Here is an 18,916-nt window from a genome sequence, read left to right as displayed (position 1 = left end):
TGGGAATTACATTATTGTAAAACAAAGTTTAAATTTTACTATTTTTAGATTATAATAAACTAAATCCTAACACATTCAAGTCGCTCACCATCCCCGATTAAACTCGTCTCTTTTCAATTACGTTTTCCAAATTAACATCTCTCCCAGTTGTTCATGAAAAAGTGAACTTGAGGAGGGTAAAAAGAAAAACTTTCTGACATTCTTGACCAAAGGCTAAAAATTTAATTCACTAAGTTACATAAAACTGAAAATTTTTAATTTCACTTAATTTGTTTTTCAGGAATATTACATGTCGTCTGACTAATTAGTGCTAAATCCAAAGACAATACTTCCAAAGCATTTTGTAAAGCAACCAGCATAATCTGAAGAAAAACCAAGTAGCAGTCATTCCTGTCTTAAAGCAAACAGCAATAATTGAATTAACCAATTAAAACTTTAAATCGATCAGCTTTAAAAATAAATAAATGAATTAACTTTGTTTTACGCAACACTGATCAGAAATCAAGGAGTTTCTTTTCTAATTATTTGGTAGAATAATATGATTCTCGTATTGGAGTAACCAGAGTTCTTAACACCACATGCAATGCGAGTGGATCAATCATATATACTTGTAGTGCACATCATCAATTTGAACAACACTTGATTATCGGATTACATTATGGATATCCAGCAAAGGTTATAAATCACCGCACAGATGCTTCGAGACCATACAGAACTAACCCATTTCAATAGCCTTACCAAACAAGAACATGTTTCTCTACAATCAAGTGCATCCTTCGCTGCACCTTTCCTCTATTTTAGTAAGTGTCTCTAACTCACATCTATTAACATTTAACTCTTCATCTTCAACCTCTGTATACCTATATCATATCAAGTAATCATCAAAGAAAACTTCAAATTTCACCTATCACTTATCCTTTGCACCCCTTCATTATCTTCGTGTTGCAGTTGGTGTCATTACATTTGAAGAACTGGTTGGGGTCGGGGCCGTGGGTGCAGGATCAGGTACGGATACAGACTTTGGAGTGAGACTAGATGCTGTAAGCATCTGAAACTGTGGATTTGGTGTCCAAGATACTGAGGAGCCATTGGAAGATGGTTGTGTTGAACTCAAATTAGATGCCTTGTCCTGAGACGCATGCATGTTGATTTTTATCCTGCAAATTCCCAAGAAATAGCAGGTCACACTCTTTAATCAGGATATGAGATCCTTTGCTGTATTAGCCAAAATAAACTACTATATGAAAGACTGTAAAGACACCTAGGAACCTGAATAGCTTTTATTTTTACCTGTTGTGAATGTTGACGTACTCATCAGTTTCATCCAGTATTTCCTCCTGCCATAAGCAAATGCATCAACTCAGATCAGAAATGGATTATGAAAATTAAACCAGTCCGGGAACTCACCAAGTAAGTGCACAACTGTGAGTTCTATAAGAAAGGTATTCTATGTAAGTGGTACTAATTTTTCCCAATTCCAACAATAGAACTTTCTGCAAAATGGGGCCTTCCCAAGTGATAAAAGGGTTAGGGACACGTTCAGGCTATCAGCTCATGACAGAGATACTAGGCACATTATCACAAGGTAGCAAATATCATTAAGTATCCAGATCATGTTACAGTGCCAAGAAGATAATGCCATCATATACTTGCTGATAAATGCCCAACAACCAGGCTGTTGAGAAAAGTACAAAATTCCCATTGGTACCTGAAGAAGTTCTTCAATGACATCCTCCATGGTAATGACACCCACAACCTCTTCGTTTGGGGGGAATTCTGGAATAGGAGCATTTTCAATATCCAAAATGCAATATGAACAACCTCTGTGTCGCTTCTTAGAGGCAGTAGCTGCTGCTGTGCTCTTCTTTTCCTGCTGACCTCCATCATTCTTAGCCCCTTTTGTCTGAGCATCTTCTGATTCTGGTTTAACACCAAGATTATGGGTAGTAGCATTAACATCTGGCAATCCACCAAGAAAGATTAGTCATATTAGTTGAAAAAACTAGATTTGCAACCAGGATAAGTGAGATGCCATACCCATTTAGCAATGAATGTTTTTCAGGACAAAATAAACAAAATGTGTAATGCAAATTAGCCAGAAGTGATAACGAATTGTCCTTTTACTTGGACAAAATTCACAGCCAGTAAAGTGTCAACAAAAAGGAGCAAAATAAAAGTAAAATAACAGCTAATCTCTCATGAAATGACAACTTTGAATATAAACATTTACCGCCAAATCAGTAAAGATTGCAGGATAAGAGGACAAGACATAGAACCAAAGTGATTAAAAAATTCTGATTTTCAGAGAACTTTGGAAACCATCCAGGAAAAGTTTTTTATAATCCTTAAATACGAAATGAATGGGCAAATGCACACATCTAATTCAGGACTAGCCCAGTAAAAAAATAGAAACTATGGAGCCATGATCACCCTATAAAATTAAGACTTCATCCAGGCAACTGTAACCGAGAATTGAATACAGATACCACATAAATATGAAAAAAAAAAAAAAAAAAGCTAATAGCAATCTTATGTGCGTGCATCTTTACCTTTTCTCAGTGACGCCTCAGGTTGGCTTCTTGGCTTCCTACAACTGTCCTTGAACTCAAACTGTTCACACTCTTTACTTCTCTTTGGTGTATCTTCTCTCTCGTTTAGATCCTTATATACAACAGCAATATGGCTGTGACCCTTCTGAAATTCGTTGAGGATATCATATAGTGGCATGTTTTCTGATACCCTGAAGGATGAACGAACAACACAAACAAGAACATGTCAGCTCCTCCACTGAAAGAACATGAATATACCACTCATCAAACAAATGCAGTTTTAGCCAGTGTCACTTCTTTTACAGGGGCAATATCTCTGTCTCAACTGATGAGAGAAATGTAGAAAAGATGATAAGTTATACCGTGGAATTTTTCTTATGATCATTTTTCTCAATGGAACTGCTTCTTCTGGATCAACTGCTAAGAGGTTTTTAACCTGTATTATAAACATAGCAACCATTTTTAAAACAAAACCATGCATGAGGGAAACATCAAGTCCAGTGTTACAATAGTTCCTCGCAACAAAATGGGAGACAATGCCTCCTAAATTAATAGAAAATGAAGACACATACCCAGTTAACTACAATATTATATAAATGGTCAAAAATTACATCTGCATAGCTGGCCATAAGCAATTAATTTAAATATCAATTACTGCTCCCTAAAATATACAGATTGTGATCATAAATACTAAAGCATAAACAATAATCAAGTATCATGACAAAATCAAGTAAACATGATGCCTAGCAAAGTAAATGATAATCATTACCATAAAATCCCGATACAAAGAATCATGCAGGGAAAGAAACAAATTACCAGAACTAGTCCAACTATTTTCTTTGGATGTCCATAGTAAACCGGAACCCTACTATGGCCCTTTGTCATTATCTCGTTTAGTGTCTCCCTGAGTTGGATAGAAGAGAAAAACAGGGAAGTTTAGAAGGCCTGGAGATAAGATAGGTTATTGTCGAGAGAATGCACAAGAATCCACAAACCCACAAATTAAGAGTTGCATCCAGAGCAAGGGAAAATGCCTTCGATATGGGGGTCATGGCATCTTTTGCAGTCTTTTCAGTTAATTCAAGTGCGCCAGTGATAATAGTAGTCTCATCATGTGTTAGATCCCCTCCTTTTCCTGCCTAAACAACAAAGCATGCGCATATGATAACTAATCAAAAAACTGGGTGGTGCCAGCAGATGGTTTCAACACAACATTGATCTCCCTCCATAAATTGAATCCAAGCAGGAGACATTTTGAATGCATCCAACACAAATTATTAGGAGAACTGCCAAAAATGATTCTTAAATAAAATTCAGTACCTCGTTCCCATGGAAATTTACAAAAGTCTTCAGCTCTGCTCTCCGTAAGAGGACAGCGTGTCCCTTACCCAACATCCAGTCAAGAACCTAAAGATTTATACAATCATTTATTTAGAGATAGGAAGCATTTCAAAATTAAACCCAAAACAAGAATAGAAAATGCAAGCCTCAAAGCGGCAAAATATAATAAACAACAGAGCTTATAAGAAAGGTTATAAACAACTGATATTTGAGTTAGTCGTGTGCATACTAGTATTCATTATGTGCTAATTATACCTTACTTATTGGGTAAGATAGAGGAAAGAACACCAAAAGCAGAATTCGGACAAGAGGTGCCATCATTGCCCCAACCCTCAAGCCATATCGAGTACAGACTGCCTGTGGCAGTATCTGTGGTCAAAATTTCACTAGAATATAAGACACCTTATGCAAGCAGACAAAAAGCACAATCAACTTAAATTAAAGATGACAAACCTCTCCAAACATGAGTATGAGAGTCACTGATATCAGGATTGCAGCCCATGGAGGCACAAGTTTGTCCAAGAATATCGGAAGAGCCTAGATGAAAGAGAAAAAGATATTATGGACATCAAAGCATAATTTGCTTATAGTAGAACTGCCTGACAAAGATGTCCGAATCAAACAGTCACCTCCATTGCCAAAGAGTTTCCAATCAAAAGTGTACATAGCAGAAGATGTTGATTTTTCACCACCGGAAATATCTTAGCTGCAAAAGAACTTAATCCATTCAGTAATGACTGGAGAAATTAACTCTATAATACGAGCACATAGCAGGATCCGCTCATTGGCTGACCGGGCTTCTTTGCATTACTCCGTATTCCCACTTCCCCGATTCAGCCCACCAACAAAACATAAAGTAAAACAGATCAAACAGGAATAAACAATGCTTCATAATCATAATCAACGAATTAGGTAGCTGTTGACAAGATATCCAATATCACAAGCATCAGGGCTATAGCCTACAGGTGACTTAAAGTTCGGGAGGGAACCAAGTATGTCGCCCCTATTGCGAACATTTAGAAACACGAATTTAGGCAAGAAAATCGAACTTCTCCTTCTACGATGAGTCTCGGTTATTCAATGTAAACCCAAGAAAATCAGTAAAAGCTATGACTAAAACCTCTAAAAAACCACAAAGAAAGAAAGGAAAGATAATGAATCTAAGAAGATAAGGCCACATGACAATTCTGCGTGAAAATACAGCAGCCCCAATGAGCCTATAATACTGATGATATTCATTACTTTTATATCATGCACCAATTGGTCCGACAAATTTGGTGGATAAAAATCAACTTCACACTATCCAAATCCTAATGAGCTATTAAGCTTTATGCATTCACTATCATATTCCATTTTCATTTCTTGCATTTCAAATTGAGTACAAATCGATCAACGGAAAGCAGAGGTTAAAAAACCGAGAGCTAGAGAGAGAGAGAAAGAGCAAGAGAGAGGACCGGCATAGATACGATCCAGAGGACGGCCAGACTTGATGAGGACCTCGAGGTCGACGAGGCCAAGAGACATGAGACCCAGGGTAAGTCCAGCCATGAGCCCAGCAAACGCCACCAACCCTATTATCACCAGCAAATAGAGCGAAAACTGAGTCCCACAACAAGCCACGTCCGATGCCATCTCCCTCTGTGAGTTTTCGTTTCAATCTCTGCTTCTGTCTGTTCAGGAACTTCAGGTAGCAAGCAGAGAAGAAGAAACGGAATCGTCGTATCTTTTTCAATTTTCCTCCCACTTCCGCTTGACTAGAAAAGAAATCGACGGATGGTGTCCTAACGACGCACTTAAATATTGTTTTTGCTTCTACCACACTTTTCCTCGTTGTGTGTATCCCACTCACATCCAACAAGCATCCTTTTATTAAGGCAGTTGTGGGCCGTCTTTACCAGAGCTCATTATCCACGTACCCATTTGATCACGGATTTTTTGCACCGTACGATTTGGCGGCTCCCTGATCCTTCGTGTGATACAAACCATTTAAAACTTCGTTACGTTACCAGCGGAACTTGTAAGCAAATCCGGAAGGCAGTCATATAATTTAATTTTTAATATTTTTTATTTATTTTAAAAGTTAAATTTTTTCTATTTTATAATAGTAAAATTTAATATTATTATTACATTAAGTCACGTTAAAAGTATTTTAACAAAAATAAATATTTGACATTTATTATTTTAAAATCTCAAAAACCACATTATCATTTATTTAAATAATTAAAGAAAATCTCGAGTAAATTTTTTAAAAAATAAAAAAAATAAAAGTGGATTTTACATCTTATGAAATAAATGTAAAATAAAATTGTGATAAAGTAATTAAGATGTGCAAAGTTGACGTGGACCATATGGATTTTTGGCGGCGTAGCCAAGGGAAGTGATACGGTGCGTATAAGGTCTAATATTTGCTAAACGTTGTGGATGCGGACGCATATGAATACATTAGTGGGCTGCCGTTGTCTGTACACCCGTTGCTTGTTAACTGTTTTTCAGAATTGATGAACAAACATCAGACTGAGCTGGCCCATGGTCCATGGATGCAATTGCCATAAATTATTTGGAAAGTCGGGGGGCCTGCATATGCATAGATTTAATATTTAATTCGCAAACAAAGAGATTACTTAAATTTTTTGATGAAGTTAAAAGATAAATTGGTAAAGAGATTAAGCTTGATTTTTGTAAGTAATATTTTCAGTAGCACGTTCAATGTATCAAATTGATTTGGGATAATCTACTAAAGATTAAATTCACTCGGTAATAAACAATAAATTTGATTTTTCTAAGTAATATAGTTAGTGGTATCTTTAATGTATCAAATTGATTGAGATAATCCATAGATTGCTAAAAACAATTAGTTTGGTTTTTGTAATTAAAATTGTAATAAGATCATTAATTAGTTCAAACTTAACATGCTGTATTTTAGTGAGTGGCAGATGACTCTTTTCCACACCTACTCACCTAATCCAGCTTTTTCTCTTTTAAATTTTCAACACATGAAGAATAATGTTAATTTAGGAACTATACGTAATTCAAAAAATTCAGGAACGATATGGTATCTGCAATAAGACATAACTAGCTCTATCTTTAAGCTATATTTGGAATAAATCAATTGTACTTGTAAAATTCATTTAGAAATGTATGATTATTCATTTAGATGGTAAAAAAATCTTACAAAATTATAAAGAATAAACTATTAAATAATTTCTAATTGAATTGAAATAACATACTGTAAATCTACCAGTTTTAATAAAATTCAAAATAGAAACCTGAGACTAGGAAGATACGAGCATTAAACTCTCAACGAAAATGCAGTTCAACACTAATTCTTTTCTCTTTTCGGGGTTTAAAAAAAAAAAAATCTATTTAGCCTAAGGAAATTACCTAATAATCTAGCTTTCACAATTTTCAATTTTCATCCCCTTTTTTTAATCACTCTTTAGTACATGATGTAAGCATACGGGGAGCATACACCAAAACAGACAAGAATGTACTTGGCAGCAGAACGGGATCTTTTTTATCATCAATGCAAATAACCAGTTATAGAAAAAAACTGGAAATAAAGATCCAATTTAAGAGCCACTCATATACGATAATGCCATTTCTAGTGGGGCTATGCAGTGTTTGCTTTTTTCGACTCAAAAGGAATCAGAATGGAAAAGGAGAGTACAGGAAAAATAAATGGATGCACTCGTGGACTTCTTGGGTACCTTCCTTTTCATCAACGATAATAACACTGGATACGATTGAGCTTCCCTCCAACATTGGTTTTGTGTGTGGCTCTCTTTTCTTATCCCTAACCACAATCCCATTGCCGGTAGGAGCCATTTTGTGTCGTAAACGGCCCATAAATCTCCTTTACTCCCTTCTACTTCTCCCAATTCCTCTGTGGTTTAAAGACATGTCAGGAAAAGAAAATGGCATGCCAGGGGACCCGGAATGGTTGGAACTAAAGATACCACAGTTATTATTTACTGACAGAGTTCAAGAATTACATGCAATAATTGAAAAAGAGTGGGATTGTCTCCAAAGATCGGCATGCCAAACGGCAGCTGGGAGAGCCCTATGGAAGCATGTGATCCATGACCAAGTTGCAGACTTGCTTGCAGGAGAAAAGTACCTAAGAAATCTTCATGAAAAAATTAAGACAGACCGTCTCAACAATGCACGAGAAGTTTCAGGAGTGATCATTGCTGTTCGAACCCTGTGGTTTGATTCAAAAATCCAAGCTGCTCTAGATTCCTCCAGTGGTGGAGAAGCACAGGTTGTTCTCCTGGGTGCAGGTTAGTTATCATTCTAGACCAGTTTTTGAAGTGCTTTTACTGCATTTATTGAAACTAGAGTAGCTGACATCTATTGCATCGAAATCCTGACATTTGAGATGTTCATGTTTAAGAATTTCGGAATTAGCATACATAAAAACAAGCTAGCTGAAAGATAGTTTAAGCATTTTATGGTCTAACTTATTAAAAATGAAAGCAAACCATATAAAATTCAAGAATAGATGCAATTGCTAGTAAAGCAATTGATCCTTGATTATGCCATTGCCATAAAATTTGCACTTACCTTCATTGTGAACCATTTCAACTACTTAGTTTACTTCAAAAAACATTGTGAACCATTTTAACTGGTGCAAAGTATAAAAAAGAAAGACAATTCATTACCTTCACAAAAGTAAAAGCATCTAAAAAATTAAAAATACAATTAAATGCCCATCCAGCTGGCTCCACTGCATATAGTTGTGGTGTCTTTCTAGTGAAAAGGGGCAGAATCCAAAAAAAGCATTCAGCTTTAAGCCTAATTCAGTAGTGAGTTGCATTTCATTATTATCAAATTTAGCATGAAAGAGGGCATACTTTAAATTTGCAGGAATGGACACAAGAGCATACCGTTTAAGCTGCTTAAAGGACAGTGATGTTTTTGAAGTAGATTTTCCAGAAGTCTTGCGAGTGAAAACCACTCTTCTTCAGGCAGCAATTGAGTCCACTGAGCATTTTAGGATGAAAGCAAAATCATTAATCAGAGTAGCTGCTGATGTAAGAGAAACTGACTGGCCTGAAAAGCTTCAGCTATCAGGTTTTTTGCCAGAGAAGAAAACAGTATGGGTTCTAGAAGGCATCCTCTACTACCTTTCCCATTCCAATGCTATGCAGGTGCTCAAGATCATTGCGGACAAATGTGCTGTCACTCAAACAGTTCTCTTAGCAGATTTCATGAACAAACCATCAACCACACTCGCTGATTCAATCTTTCACTTCTATAGTGATTGGCCCGATCATATGCTGCCATCACTAGGATTTTCTCATGTTAGGCTTTCACAGATTGGTGATCCAGATGCCGATTTTGGTCTAATGAATGATCAGTTAAATCTGTTCAACAAGCTTCGCAGATTGCCAAGGTCAATGCAAACCAACCCAGATGATGGAACACCTTGCCGTCGCTTGTACTTGGTTGAAGCTTCTGGTTCACCAAATCAAGAAATACCTTAGACGCCTATCTGGTCATATTCAGATGCTATATGGCCAGAGTTCCAATTATAGCACAGGTGTAGGCATCATTATTTGATGTATCTCCTACCAAACAGATTTGCAGAACAGATCCCATAGCATTTGGACTGGGTAATGATTCTCTTGGCAATTAATACAAACATACTAGCATGTACAACTAATTCCAGTTTTTTTTCCCAAACCATTATTTTTAGCACAAGGTTCTTTTGCTACAAATATCCAGTCAGATCCAAATATATCTGGCATGCATGGTAATATTTCCTTTTCATTCTGTGTTTCCACATTGATCCAATTTAGCTGAGCTTACCTAAAATGAAACGGAAAAAGCAACGGAACACTTGCAGCAGAGTCAAATTGTTATTCTCTGTGGGGGATAGAGAATGATTCTGGGATTCCAGATTAAGCATTTCAGAGAAGTTGACAACAAACACATTTTCTTCCATTTAAAATATTGTTATGTACGTGAATAATTTTCTCCCAAAACAGACTGTAAATGCAGAAACAATGGCAGAGTATATGATAGAAGAGAAAAAAGAATAAATAATGCAACAAAGACCGAATCTGAATAGACATACTCCTGCAGTTCCACAACTTTCCATGTTCAGACCCCAAAAGATCATAGTGTCAGCAGAACCTTGAAATAAATAACATTAACATCAGAGAAATTTCAACTGATGATGAGATTAGAAGGTCAAATTTCAAGGCAGTCCTTAATGCTCTTCTCAAATTTTCCTAGGGAAGATATAGTATCAATAAGTGCATCTGCCACTTTTTGTCTGCAGGAAAAGAAAATTCCATTATATGGATATTATTGATTAGTAAGGCAATCACAAAATAATTGCTGCTAAACAGAATGCCTTCCAGAAGTAATTTTATCAACAAACACAAATAGTTCAAAAACTTTGCCTTTGACTAATCCGCATGAACCACAGTTAAATAGAAATGGTCCAAATGAATAATAACTAACAATATAACAATGAGGTCTAGTAGCATGTATCTTGGCCAAATTGTTCAAACAGCCCGCCATCCCATGCTTTCCAGAAGTAATTTTATCAACCAACACAAAGAGTTCAAAAGCTGCCTTTGACTAATCCGCAGGAACCACAGTTAAGTAGAAATGGTCCAAATGAATAATAACTAATAATATAACAATGAGGTCTAGAAGCATGTATCTTGGCCAAATTGTTCAAACAGCCCTCATCCCTTCTGAAAATTAGCACGTGGCCAGGAGGGACTACGTCTTTTAACCCAGAATATGTAGACCCAAGATGTAAGGGTTGTCATATCAAGAAATGTTACCAAAATAATTATATAATTAGAACAATTTATAAATCATCAGAAAGACCTAGCTTATTCAGGAAATATTAAGCTCCAGAGGTTACGAATTATTAAGAAAACTTGTGTACATTATATTCTAGCTTAGTTTCCAATCAAGAAGTTTTACTATTCTATCTTATCCCAACAAAGACAACAAGGCACTTTCTATAAGAACAATCATTTGGTGGCACAGAAAAATGTGACTTTTGAAGCTGAGAAACAAAAGAAATAGTAAGGTTAGCAGATTCTGCCACCAATCCTACTACCCTGAGTTTGGTGTGAAAGGTAACATACCTATTGGAAGAAAGTCGAATATCATTCTCACTTGCTACTGCACTAAGTGAAGTAAAAGACCTGCAATCGAGGAAACAATTACAAAAGGAGAAAGGGTACAGTAGGCCGCTTTTGTAACGGGAAGAAAATGAGAATAAAGAATCAGATTGCAATGAACCATATGCAGTTGATTTTTACTCTTGATAGCCATTAAATGAAGTAAAGACCAAGAAACAAAAGAAATTCTGGAGTGAGGTGATGTAGGATAAATATGGTTGATTTGTCCAATTATAGGTTCGAGAACAAGAAACCTATACATCACATCTAAGAAAACATCATATTTAAGAGTTTGATTCCATCACAAAATCAGAAAACTGAAAAATTCTCAAAATATTATTGAATAACTGAATGCTCTAATAAGTGAAATTACAAAACTTTTATAATTACTTTTTAAGTAATTTTTTCTAAATATAATTAAACTAAGAAATAGTGAACTAATAGAATTAAGAATACTAATCCTAATATAAATAGGAAACATACTACTAAGAACTAAGTTACTAAAACTATAATAATATTCCTCAATAATATAGTAGTTGTATATTTAATATAATTATATTTTTAAACTGTTTAGAAAATCCAATGTTATTCCATTCTGCATTATTCTCCCCTTGGATTGGAGAAAACTCGTCCACAAGTTTTGAAGTCGCAAATGACGTAAAATTTTGTGTTGACTACCATATTTTATTAGTTAATCATTTTAGTTTATTATTTAATTAGTTATTATTTATTATTTAATTAGTTGGTATTATAAAATTAAAATTTTACGAAAATAATAATCTTATATAATTAAAAGTCTAGTAGAATAAAAATTTCTCTATCAGTAGAATAGAAATTCTATAAATACCCTAAGTGTAACAATCTAAGAGTGAGAAAGAAAATTATTATTTCTCCAAAATCTTCATAGTATCAGAGCCAAATAGTTATTAGGAAAGGAAACTCTAAAATAGTACAATAGGTTGGATTGGTACCCATTTATTATAATTACATTTTCAAACTATTTAGAAAATCCAATTTCCATTCTGCATTATTCTCCCCTTGGATTGAAGAAAACTCGTCCACAAGTTTTGAAGTCGCAAATGATATAAAATTTTGTGTTGACTACCATATTTTATTAGTTAATCATTTTAATTTATTATTTAATTAGTTATTATTTATTATTTAATTAGTTGGTATTATATAATTAAGATTTTACGAGAATAATAATCTCATATAATTAAAAGTCTAGTAGAATAAAAACTTCTCTATCAGTAGAATAGGAATTTTATAGATACCCTAAGTGTAACAACCTAAGAGTGAGAAAGAAAATTATTATTTTTCCAAAATCTTCTTGATATCAGAGCCAAATAGTTATTAGGAAAGGAAACTCTAAAATAGTATAATAGGTTGGATTGGTACCCATTTATCCAGAGTTACCCTCTTCACCCCCTATTTTGGGGTTCTAATTTCAGTGTTTTTCTTTTCTAAACCCTAAGAATAACAAAAAGAGCCAGATCAGAGGGAGAGGCCAAATTTGGGAAGAAATGTCATATCCGAGGAAGAGAGAAATCACCACCTCAGTTTCCTTTTTCTTCAGTCGCGCGCAAAGCCGCACGACCACCTTGGTTTCCTTCTTCAGCAGTGCACAGAGCTGCGCGACCACTTGGGTTCCTTCTTCCTCCGTGCGCAGAGACGCGTGAAGAGTCGATCGACCAAGCTTCTTCTTCTGCCACGCGTAGAGCCACACGAAGTGCTGCAAGATCCAGTTTCTTGTCCGTCACGCGCAGAGTCACGCGAAGAGTTGCGCAACCACCCCGATCTACCTCACTCCGATTGCACAGAGCCACTGGCCACCACTTATCAGCCTTCTGCCGCGCACGATCTTCCCCTTCCGTCATGCACAGAGCCATGCGCGGGGAGTTCTTCTAGCCGGTTGCATTGAGTCGATTCGAGTTGTTGAGCCAAGCCGAGTCGAGCCGATTTCAGCCTGAGGCGAGCCACTTGCACCAAGTCGAGCCAAGTTTTAAACCGAGCCGAGCTATTTTTGAGCCAAGCCATTTCTCAAGCTGAGCTGAGCCGACCCGGATAGCCAACAGATCTAATTTCAGTATTTTTCTATCCTTTTTGGCTATTTTGGTGTAGATTAAGAGGTCTATTTTTAATTATTGGGTATTTTTCTTCTTGTATTTAACACTCTAAAATGATATGAGCAAAAAATGTGATGGTTTCTTATTCAGATAATCCCTCATTACAAATCAGTCCTATAAAACTTGATGCAACTAATTATCTTGCTTGATCAAAATTTTATTTATTATTTATCAAAGTTAGAGGATTGAAGGGGTACATTACAGGTGATATGAAAAAACCAGATGTAGGAGATTTGGAATATAACGTATGGGACTCTAAAAATTTTTTAATAATGTCTTGACTCATCAATTCTATACAACCTCATATTACACGAACATATTTGTTATTTGATACTGTAGCAAAAAAATGCAATACAGCATCTCTTACATACTCACAAGTGGATAATTATACCCAAATTTATGAACTCAAAAAAATTCATGGCACAAAATAAGAAAAAATGATTATGTCACAATATTTTTCTGAATTAAGTGAATTATAGTAAGAATTAGATTATTATCAAGACTTTCAGGCAAATTATTTTGCAAATGCCGTCAAATTTTAGAAATTGATAGAAAAAAAACGAATTTATGATTTCTTAATTGGTCTGAATACCAAATATGATTAAATACGGGTTCAAGTGTTTGGTAAGAATCTTCTTTCTTCATTAAAACAAACTTATTCTTATATCCAATAAGAAGAAAATAGAAGGAATCTCATATTTTACATAGCACAAGTTGAGAAAGCTGAATTGATTGCTCAATCTGACAGGTCCAAAGATCTACAGAAGTGTAACTATTGTAACAAACCAAAACACACTAAGAAAACTTGTTGGAAGTTGCATGGAAAACCAATTAGAGATAGTGATAGAAGAAATTGTAGACTTACGAGAGCTCAAGAAATTTGAATAAGATAAGTGAAACACCTAACACAACAACAATTAGAACATTTTCAAATGATAATATTCAAACCTTAAAGCGTATTTTGTCTCAATTTAACTCTTCATCAGCTATAAGTGCAACGAATCTAGTAAAATCAAAATGTTCGAACAATAAAAATGATTGACACTGCAGGATTAATCTTCATAACTTGGTCTGCAAGTTGAGCATGAGAGATATCCCGGCACCAACTTGAGGGGAGGTCTTGACTACCATATTTTAATAATTAATTATTTTAAGTAGTTGGTATTATATAATTAAGATTTTATGAGAATAATAATCTCACATAATTAGAAATCTAGTAAAATAAGAATTTTCCTATCAATAAATAGAAATTTTATAAATATCCTAAATGTAACAATTCAAGAGTGATAAATAAAATTATTTAAAAAAAAAAAAAACAACACTTTGATACTCGAGCTTTCCCATAAAAGTTTAGCAATCTTTTTGCTCGGTTGTTCTCTTCAATAGCAAGCATGATGGAAACATGTAACTATTTATGAGTGTGAAATCCTAATGGTATAATGAGATAAATATATAATGACCAATTTGTGCTTTAACTTCATCCTTGAGTTAGTCATCATTAACTCCAAATATTTAGTTTAGGTTCCACTTCGCATTGAACTTTCATGGAACTCTCTATACGTAGTGAAATAATTAAATAATCTCAATATCTATACTCTTAAAAAGACATAACACTTCTTCTCTTCTCTCAACTTCGACAGTCTCCTCTTTATCTGCAGGTGCTTTTGTACGCTTATACTTATTCATATTTTCTGTAGTTAGAGATTTTAAAACTACATCTTTTATATCACACATAAAATGATAGATGTTAGTAGTCTCATCATGTTAAGCATTTTGATCATAAAGTCAAGGTTGACCTAAAAGAATATGCGTGAACATCATAGGAACCACATCACAGAAGATTAGATCACTGCAAGTACCATGATAAATAGAAACAAGACTTCGCTGAGTTACCAAAATATTTGATTTATCAGTTTATGCTTGTTTGCATAGTTGAGGATGCAGTTGCATCTAAAGATTGAATCATTCAACTGTAGATATTGTGAAATTTTGAAATTGAATTTTTTGTTTACTAAATTTTTATTCATTGTACTTAATTTACAACAGTTTGATATATACATATATATATATATATATATATTAGAAAAACAGAAAAAGTTATTGCTATATTTTTTGTAACATTAAAAAAATAATTTTTTCTATTCAAGACTAGTAAGTAAAATAACTTTTAAAAGATAGTTATTACAAATATTTGTTTATTTCTTAATATCTACCGGAGAAAATTTCAGTTTGACCCTTATGGTCTGAGATTTTTCAATTTAAATTTACCTTGTGGTTTTTTTTTTTGCGCCAAGTCACTACCTCGTGGTTTACTTTTTTGTGAAGCTAATTAACGAGCCTCTCCAATGAATGTATGATTTAATTCTCAATGACTCTTATAAGATTATGAAGTAGTGAATTTAACTAATGTTTGAACCACAAAATAGTAGGTTGTCATAACAAAAACCACAAGGTTTCAAATAAAAAAATCTCAAATCAGAAGGTATTAAACTAAACTTTACCTTATCTATTATCGTCATATCTATTATTAAATTATAAGATTAATATTTATTTGTTGACTTTGAAACCCTATTGAAACAAAATATGAGCAAAAAAGAAAAAGATTCTCCAGTTTTTTATTAAAATGTTTACAATTGTATAAAAATCTAATGAATAGAAACAATTTCGTAAAATGAAGGACCAAATTGCTATAGTAATACTTTTAGCACCCAGTTGTAATATAACAAAAAGTTCATGAACTAAAATGGTAAGTAATCTGTTTTCAAGTTCTGCATTTATTTGTAGCCTTGATGTTCACAAGGAGTTGCAAATATTGATATATGAGAATGATATGCTGCAATAAAACTAGGGCTAATTCCTTGTATTCATGGCATGCTAGCTACAAACCTTGAATTCTCAGGAGTACACGAACATATATTAATTGTTATGCAACCTTAATAAATCAAAATCATTTGCTGACTACTGTCCGCCAACCCACAGAACACAGAGAGTACCTGATAAGATCAGTTAGTATCACTTCAGCCTCCAACTTTATAGGATCCCTATCATCAAGCAAAGATGATGCATTCTTCACTATCAATTTGAACGTGCAAACCTGCGGATTGCACAGATCGAAAATGAAAATTTGGTAACTTAAAAACTTAAGGTCAAAAATTAGAAGATATACCGCTCTTCTCCTGATAATCTCCTCGTATCTTGCCTCAGTTCAAATTAATAAGTTAACGTTCAGAAGAAGAAAATAATTCATAGTGTTAAATGAAGATCAGGAACATATAATTATAAACTCGTTCATCTGATCAATCAGTGAAATGCGATCCAAAAACTTAATGATGAAAACACAAACGATGCAGAATAAGACAATGAAAACAAAAGAAAACAAAAAGATCAAACCTCCACTCCGGTACTTGCTTGAAACGCAACTAACGAGTTTCTATCCTGCGAAACGCAATCCCTAGCAGCAGATTTCAAATATCTTCGAACCTCCTCGGCGTCTTTATCCGTATAACCAGATTCTCTAGCTATTTCACGAAAAATAAACAAATTAGCAAAACCAAAAGGAAAAGGAAAATGAATAAATAGCAGCTACGCAGAGACCCAGGAACAGAAGAAATTGTACCGAGCAGGAGATACGCGGAGCGGAGGCTCTCTCTAGAAGCATCGATAGGAGCCAATAGGAACCTCGAGGCCTTCTTCTTTTGCTCCTTGAGCCAGTCTTTTGGTCCTGCTGCGTGTATTCGTCAAGAAATTAGGGTTTGGACATCAATAAAGTGCAGTGTTTCATTATAAAAACTAATGAATTTGCGTACAAAATCCGAAGGAAAATGCAATTGCAGGGTCAGGTGGCGAGAAAGACAAGAGAAAAGACAGGGACGATAGCAAAGCAGCTTCTCGGCGAGAGATCTTTACTGGAATTTGAACTGGAGGAGACTGTTGATTCTGTTGATAGCGATTTAGTTTTTGATTTGAATTATGGGGTTTTGGTCTTGGAGGGAACAGGGAGAAGGCGGTGAGAGTGAAGGAGGAGGTGGATGAGATAAGGCAAGTCATCAGCATAGCTACGGCTCAATTTTCTCAATCCAACCTAGTGTTCGGTAAAATATATTAAAAAAATATTAATACTCAAAATTTGTATACTTTGTATAAAAGAGTATATATTTGATATAATAAATACGTATTTAAACTTCATTAAATTCAGTTATTATATTAAACTTTTTTAACTTGTAAGAACGTAACATTAATCCTACTCAACATATTTAGTACACTATCAATCCTATGGTATCATAATTTTTCAAGAAATGTAACTTTATTGCAATCGTAAAACTTTCACAAGCTTTGGTTCTCTTCCCTCTCCTCTTGTTTGCTTCTCGATATTGAGTTAATCATCATAAGTTCTACATCGACAAAAAATCTAATAATCATATAATTAGTTAATACACTTAGCTAATAGTTTATCTTCTGCTCTCTCGTAATAAAATTCTTATTATAACACGATATATTTTAAAATAATTATAAATTATTTAAAAGATAAGAGACACTAAAACTATACATCAAAATTATACCAAAAAATCAAAACTTTTATTAAATTTCATTTTAACAAACTACCAACTAACTTATTATTTTCTCCATTTAAATTTTAAATTGACAAAATACACTATGTTGATTTCTAATAACAAATATTTGACATTATTAACTATTAAATAAACTTGATTTTTAAAAATATTATTTTCTAAACATCAAAAATACTTTTATTATAATAAAATATGCTATTTTATAATTAATATCATTATGTTTTTAAGTAAAATGTACTTGTTTACTTATTTAGTCTTTTATTTATTTTTTTATACGGTGTCAGTTTAATTTATATTCAATTTAATATATATAATTAAACACATTAGAAACTAAATAAAAAAAATTAATTAATCTTAAAAAAATGTAAGAAAAAAATTAATTCTGTACAATTTCGAAGTTATAAAAATTGACAAATTTTTACTAATAAATTAACCTGTTTAAAACTACAGTCATCATTAATATTATTTTCTACATATATATATATATATGTGTGTGTGTGTATTAAACTACATAATGTCCATAATGCAATAAGATAATGTTATCTAGTTTGATAGGTATCACATCGATTCATTAATAGTTAAATGCACTACTAATAGCAATAATTAATAATAGCAATAGGAAATTATTTTTAATAATTATTACCATCACAATGTAATCTAATTTTTTAAATTTATACATCTAAGATATTATGGATATAATAAGTGTCATGACATAAAGTGGTTTCATTTGATAGCTATAATAATTTGTTGTTACTTTAAATCAAATAAATTTATTTATAAAATTTATTGAAAATTTATACTTTACTTAATTAGAATATAAAAATTTAAAATATGTTGTTTTGATAATATTTAAAATATTACGTAATCTTTTACTATTTTATATATAAATTTTTACATGATATTTATATTCAAATAAAAATATAATAAAAATTTTAACGCAGATAATAGTTTTACTATTTAAAAATTAATATTATTTATTATTCAATGAGACTTTTAAATATTTGTAGTTCGTATTTTTTATGTGAACGAGACAAGCATCCGACTAATTTAAAATATATGTATTTATTTAAACAGATGTTATAAATGTGTAAATATTAATTAATATATAGTTTCTTATTATTTATTTATTTATTTTAAATGTTGGTGCGTGGTATATCTTACTCGGCTATTCATCGCGGATA

At 33.4% G+C, this 18,916-nt stretch overlaps 3 protein-coding genes across 7 annotated transcripts; 1 reads left to right on the top strand and 2 right to left on the bottom strand.

The window, feature by feature from the left end:
* Window positions 1-627: 627 nt before the first annotated feature.
* Window positions 628-5,711, bottom strand: LOC110816688 (methyltransferase, putative (DUF21)). Its single transcript, XM_022044978.2, has 12 exons — window positions 5,345-5,711; window positions 4,520-4,596; window positions 4,344-4,427; window positions 4,146-4,259; window positions 3,870-3,956; window positions 3,549-3,688; window positions 3,366-3,453; window positions 2,912-2,985; window positions 2,550-2,740; window positions 1,709-1,959; window positions 1,291-1,337; window positions 628-1,157 (listed from the first exon to the last, which is right to left on the bottom strand). Exons 1-12 carry the CDS (start codon window positions 5,520-5,522, stop codon window positions 932-934), a joined length of 1,557 nt encoding a protein of 518 aa, XP_021900670.1. The 5' UTR covers window positions 5,523-5,711; the 3' UTR covers window positions 628-931.
* Window positions 5,712-7,378: 1,667 nt separating this feature from the next.
* LOC110816660 (plasma membrane fusion protein) lies at window positions 7,379-17,265 on the bottom strand. 5 transcript variants are annotated; one of them, XM_088222286.1, is made up of 8 exons: window positions 16,974-17,264; window positions 16,784-16,891; window positions 16,558-16,685; window positions 16,161-16,261; window positions 11,006-11,065; window positions 9,017-10,170; window positions 8,777-8,873; window positions 7,379-8,256 (listed from the first exon to the last, which is right to left on the bottom strand). In XM_088222286.1, exons 1-6 carry the CDS (start codon window positions 17,218-17,220, stop codon window positions 10,086-10,088), a joined length of 729 nt encoding a protein of 242 aa, XP_088078412.1. In that variant the 5' UTR covers window positions 17,221-17,264; the 3' UTR covers window positions 7,379-8,256; window positions 8,777-8,873; window positions 9,017-10,085. The 5 variants fall into 5 exon arrangements, with proteins under 5 accessions (XP_088078412.1, XP_088078417.1, XP_088078422.1 ...); XM_088222291.1 differs by having other exon boundaries at window positions 8,777-9,701; window positions 9,970-10,170; XM_088222296.1 differs by having other exon boundaries at window positions 8,777-9,347; window positions 9,970-10,170.
* On the top strand, window positions 7,573-9,575 carry LOC110816659 (Leucine carboxyl methyltransferase). The gene is made up of 2 exons (XM_022044943.2): window positions 7,573-8,170; window positions 8,757-9,575. Exons 1-2 carry the CDS (start codon window positions 7,573-7,575, stop codon window positions 9,374-9,376), a joined length of 1,218 nt encoding a protein of 405 aa, XP_021900635.2. The 3' UTR covers window positions 9,377-9,575.
* Window positions 17,266-18,916: the final 1,651 nt, after the last annotated feature.

The sequence above is a fragment of the Carica papaya genome, chromosome 1 (assembly GCF_054855325.1).
Source record: "Carica papaya isolate Zhongbai chromosome 1, ASM5485532v1, whole genome shotgun sequence".
NCBI classification, from domain to species: Eukaryota; Viridiplantae; Streptophyta; class Magnoliopsida; order Brassicales; family Caricaceae; genus Carica; species Carica papaya.
The sequence above is the reverse complement of the archived record's forward strand: the minus strand, read 5'-3'. Positions and strand labels throughout refer to the sequence as shown.

Bases quoted from the DNA above. Each gene is read 5' to 3' on its own strand.
- LOC110816688 (XM_022044978.2), bottom strand. From the start codon at position 5,522: ATGGCATCGGACGTGGCTTGTTGTGGGACTCAGTTTTCGCTCTATTTG. The intron at 3,957-4,145 runs GTATAATTAGCA...ATAAATCTTTAG, and splicing joins TATCTTACCCAATAAGTAAG to GTTCTTGACTGGATGTTGGG. The intron at 1,338-1,708 runs GTACCAATGGGA...TGCTTATGGCAG, and splicing joins TCATTGAAGAACTTCTTCAG to GAGGAAATACTGGATGAAAC.
- LOC110816659 (XM_022044943.2), top strand. From the start codon at position 7,573: ATGCACTCGTGGACTTCTTGGGTACCTTCCTTTTCATCAACGATAATA. The intron at 8,171-8,756 runs GTTAGTTATCAT...TTAAATTTGCAG, and splicing joins GGTTGTTCTCCTGGGTGCAG to GAATGGACACAAGAGCATAC.
- LOC110816660 (XM_022044944.2), bottom strand. From the start codon at position 17,220: ATGCTGATGACTTGCCTTATCTCATCCACCTCCTCCTTCACTCTCACC. The intron at 16,686-16,783 runs GTACAATTTCTT...TTCGTGAAATAG, and splicing joins CTCCGCGTATCTCCTGCTCG to CTAGAGAATCTGGTTATACG. The intron at 11,066-16,160 runs GTACTCTCTGTG...CCTCGATTGCAG, and splicing joins ATACTAACTGATCTTATCAG to GTCTTTTACTTCACTTAGTG.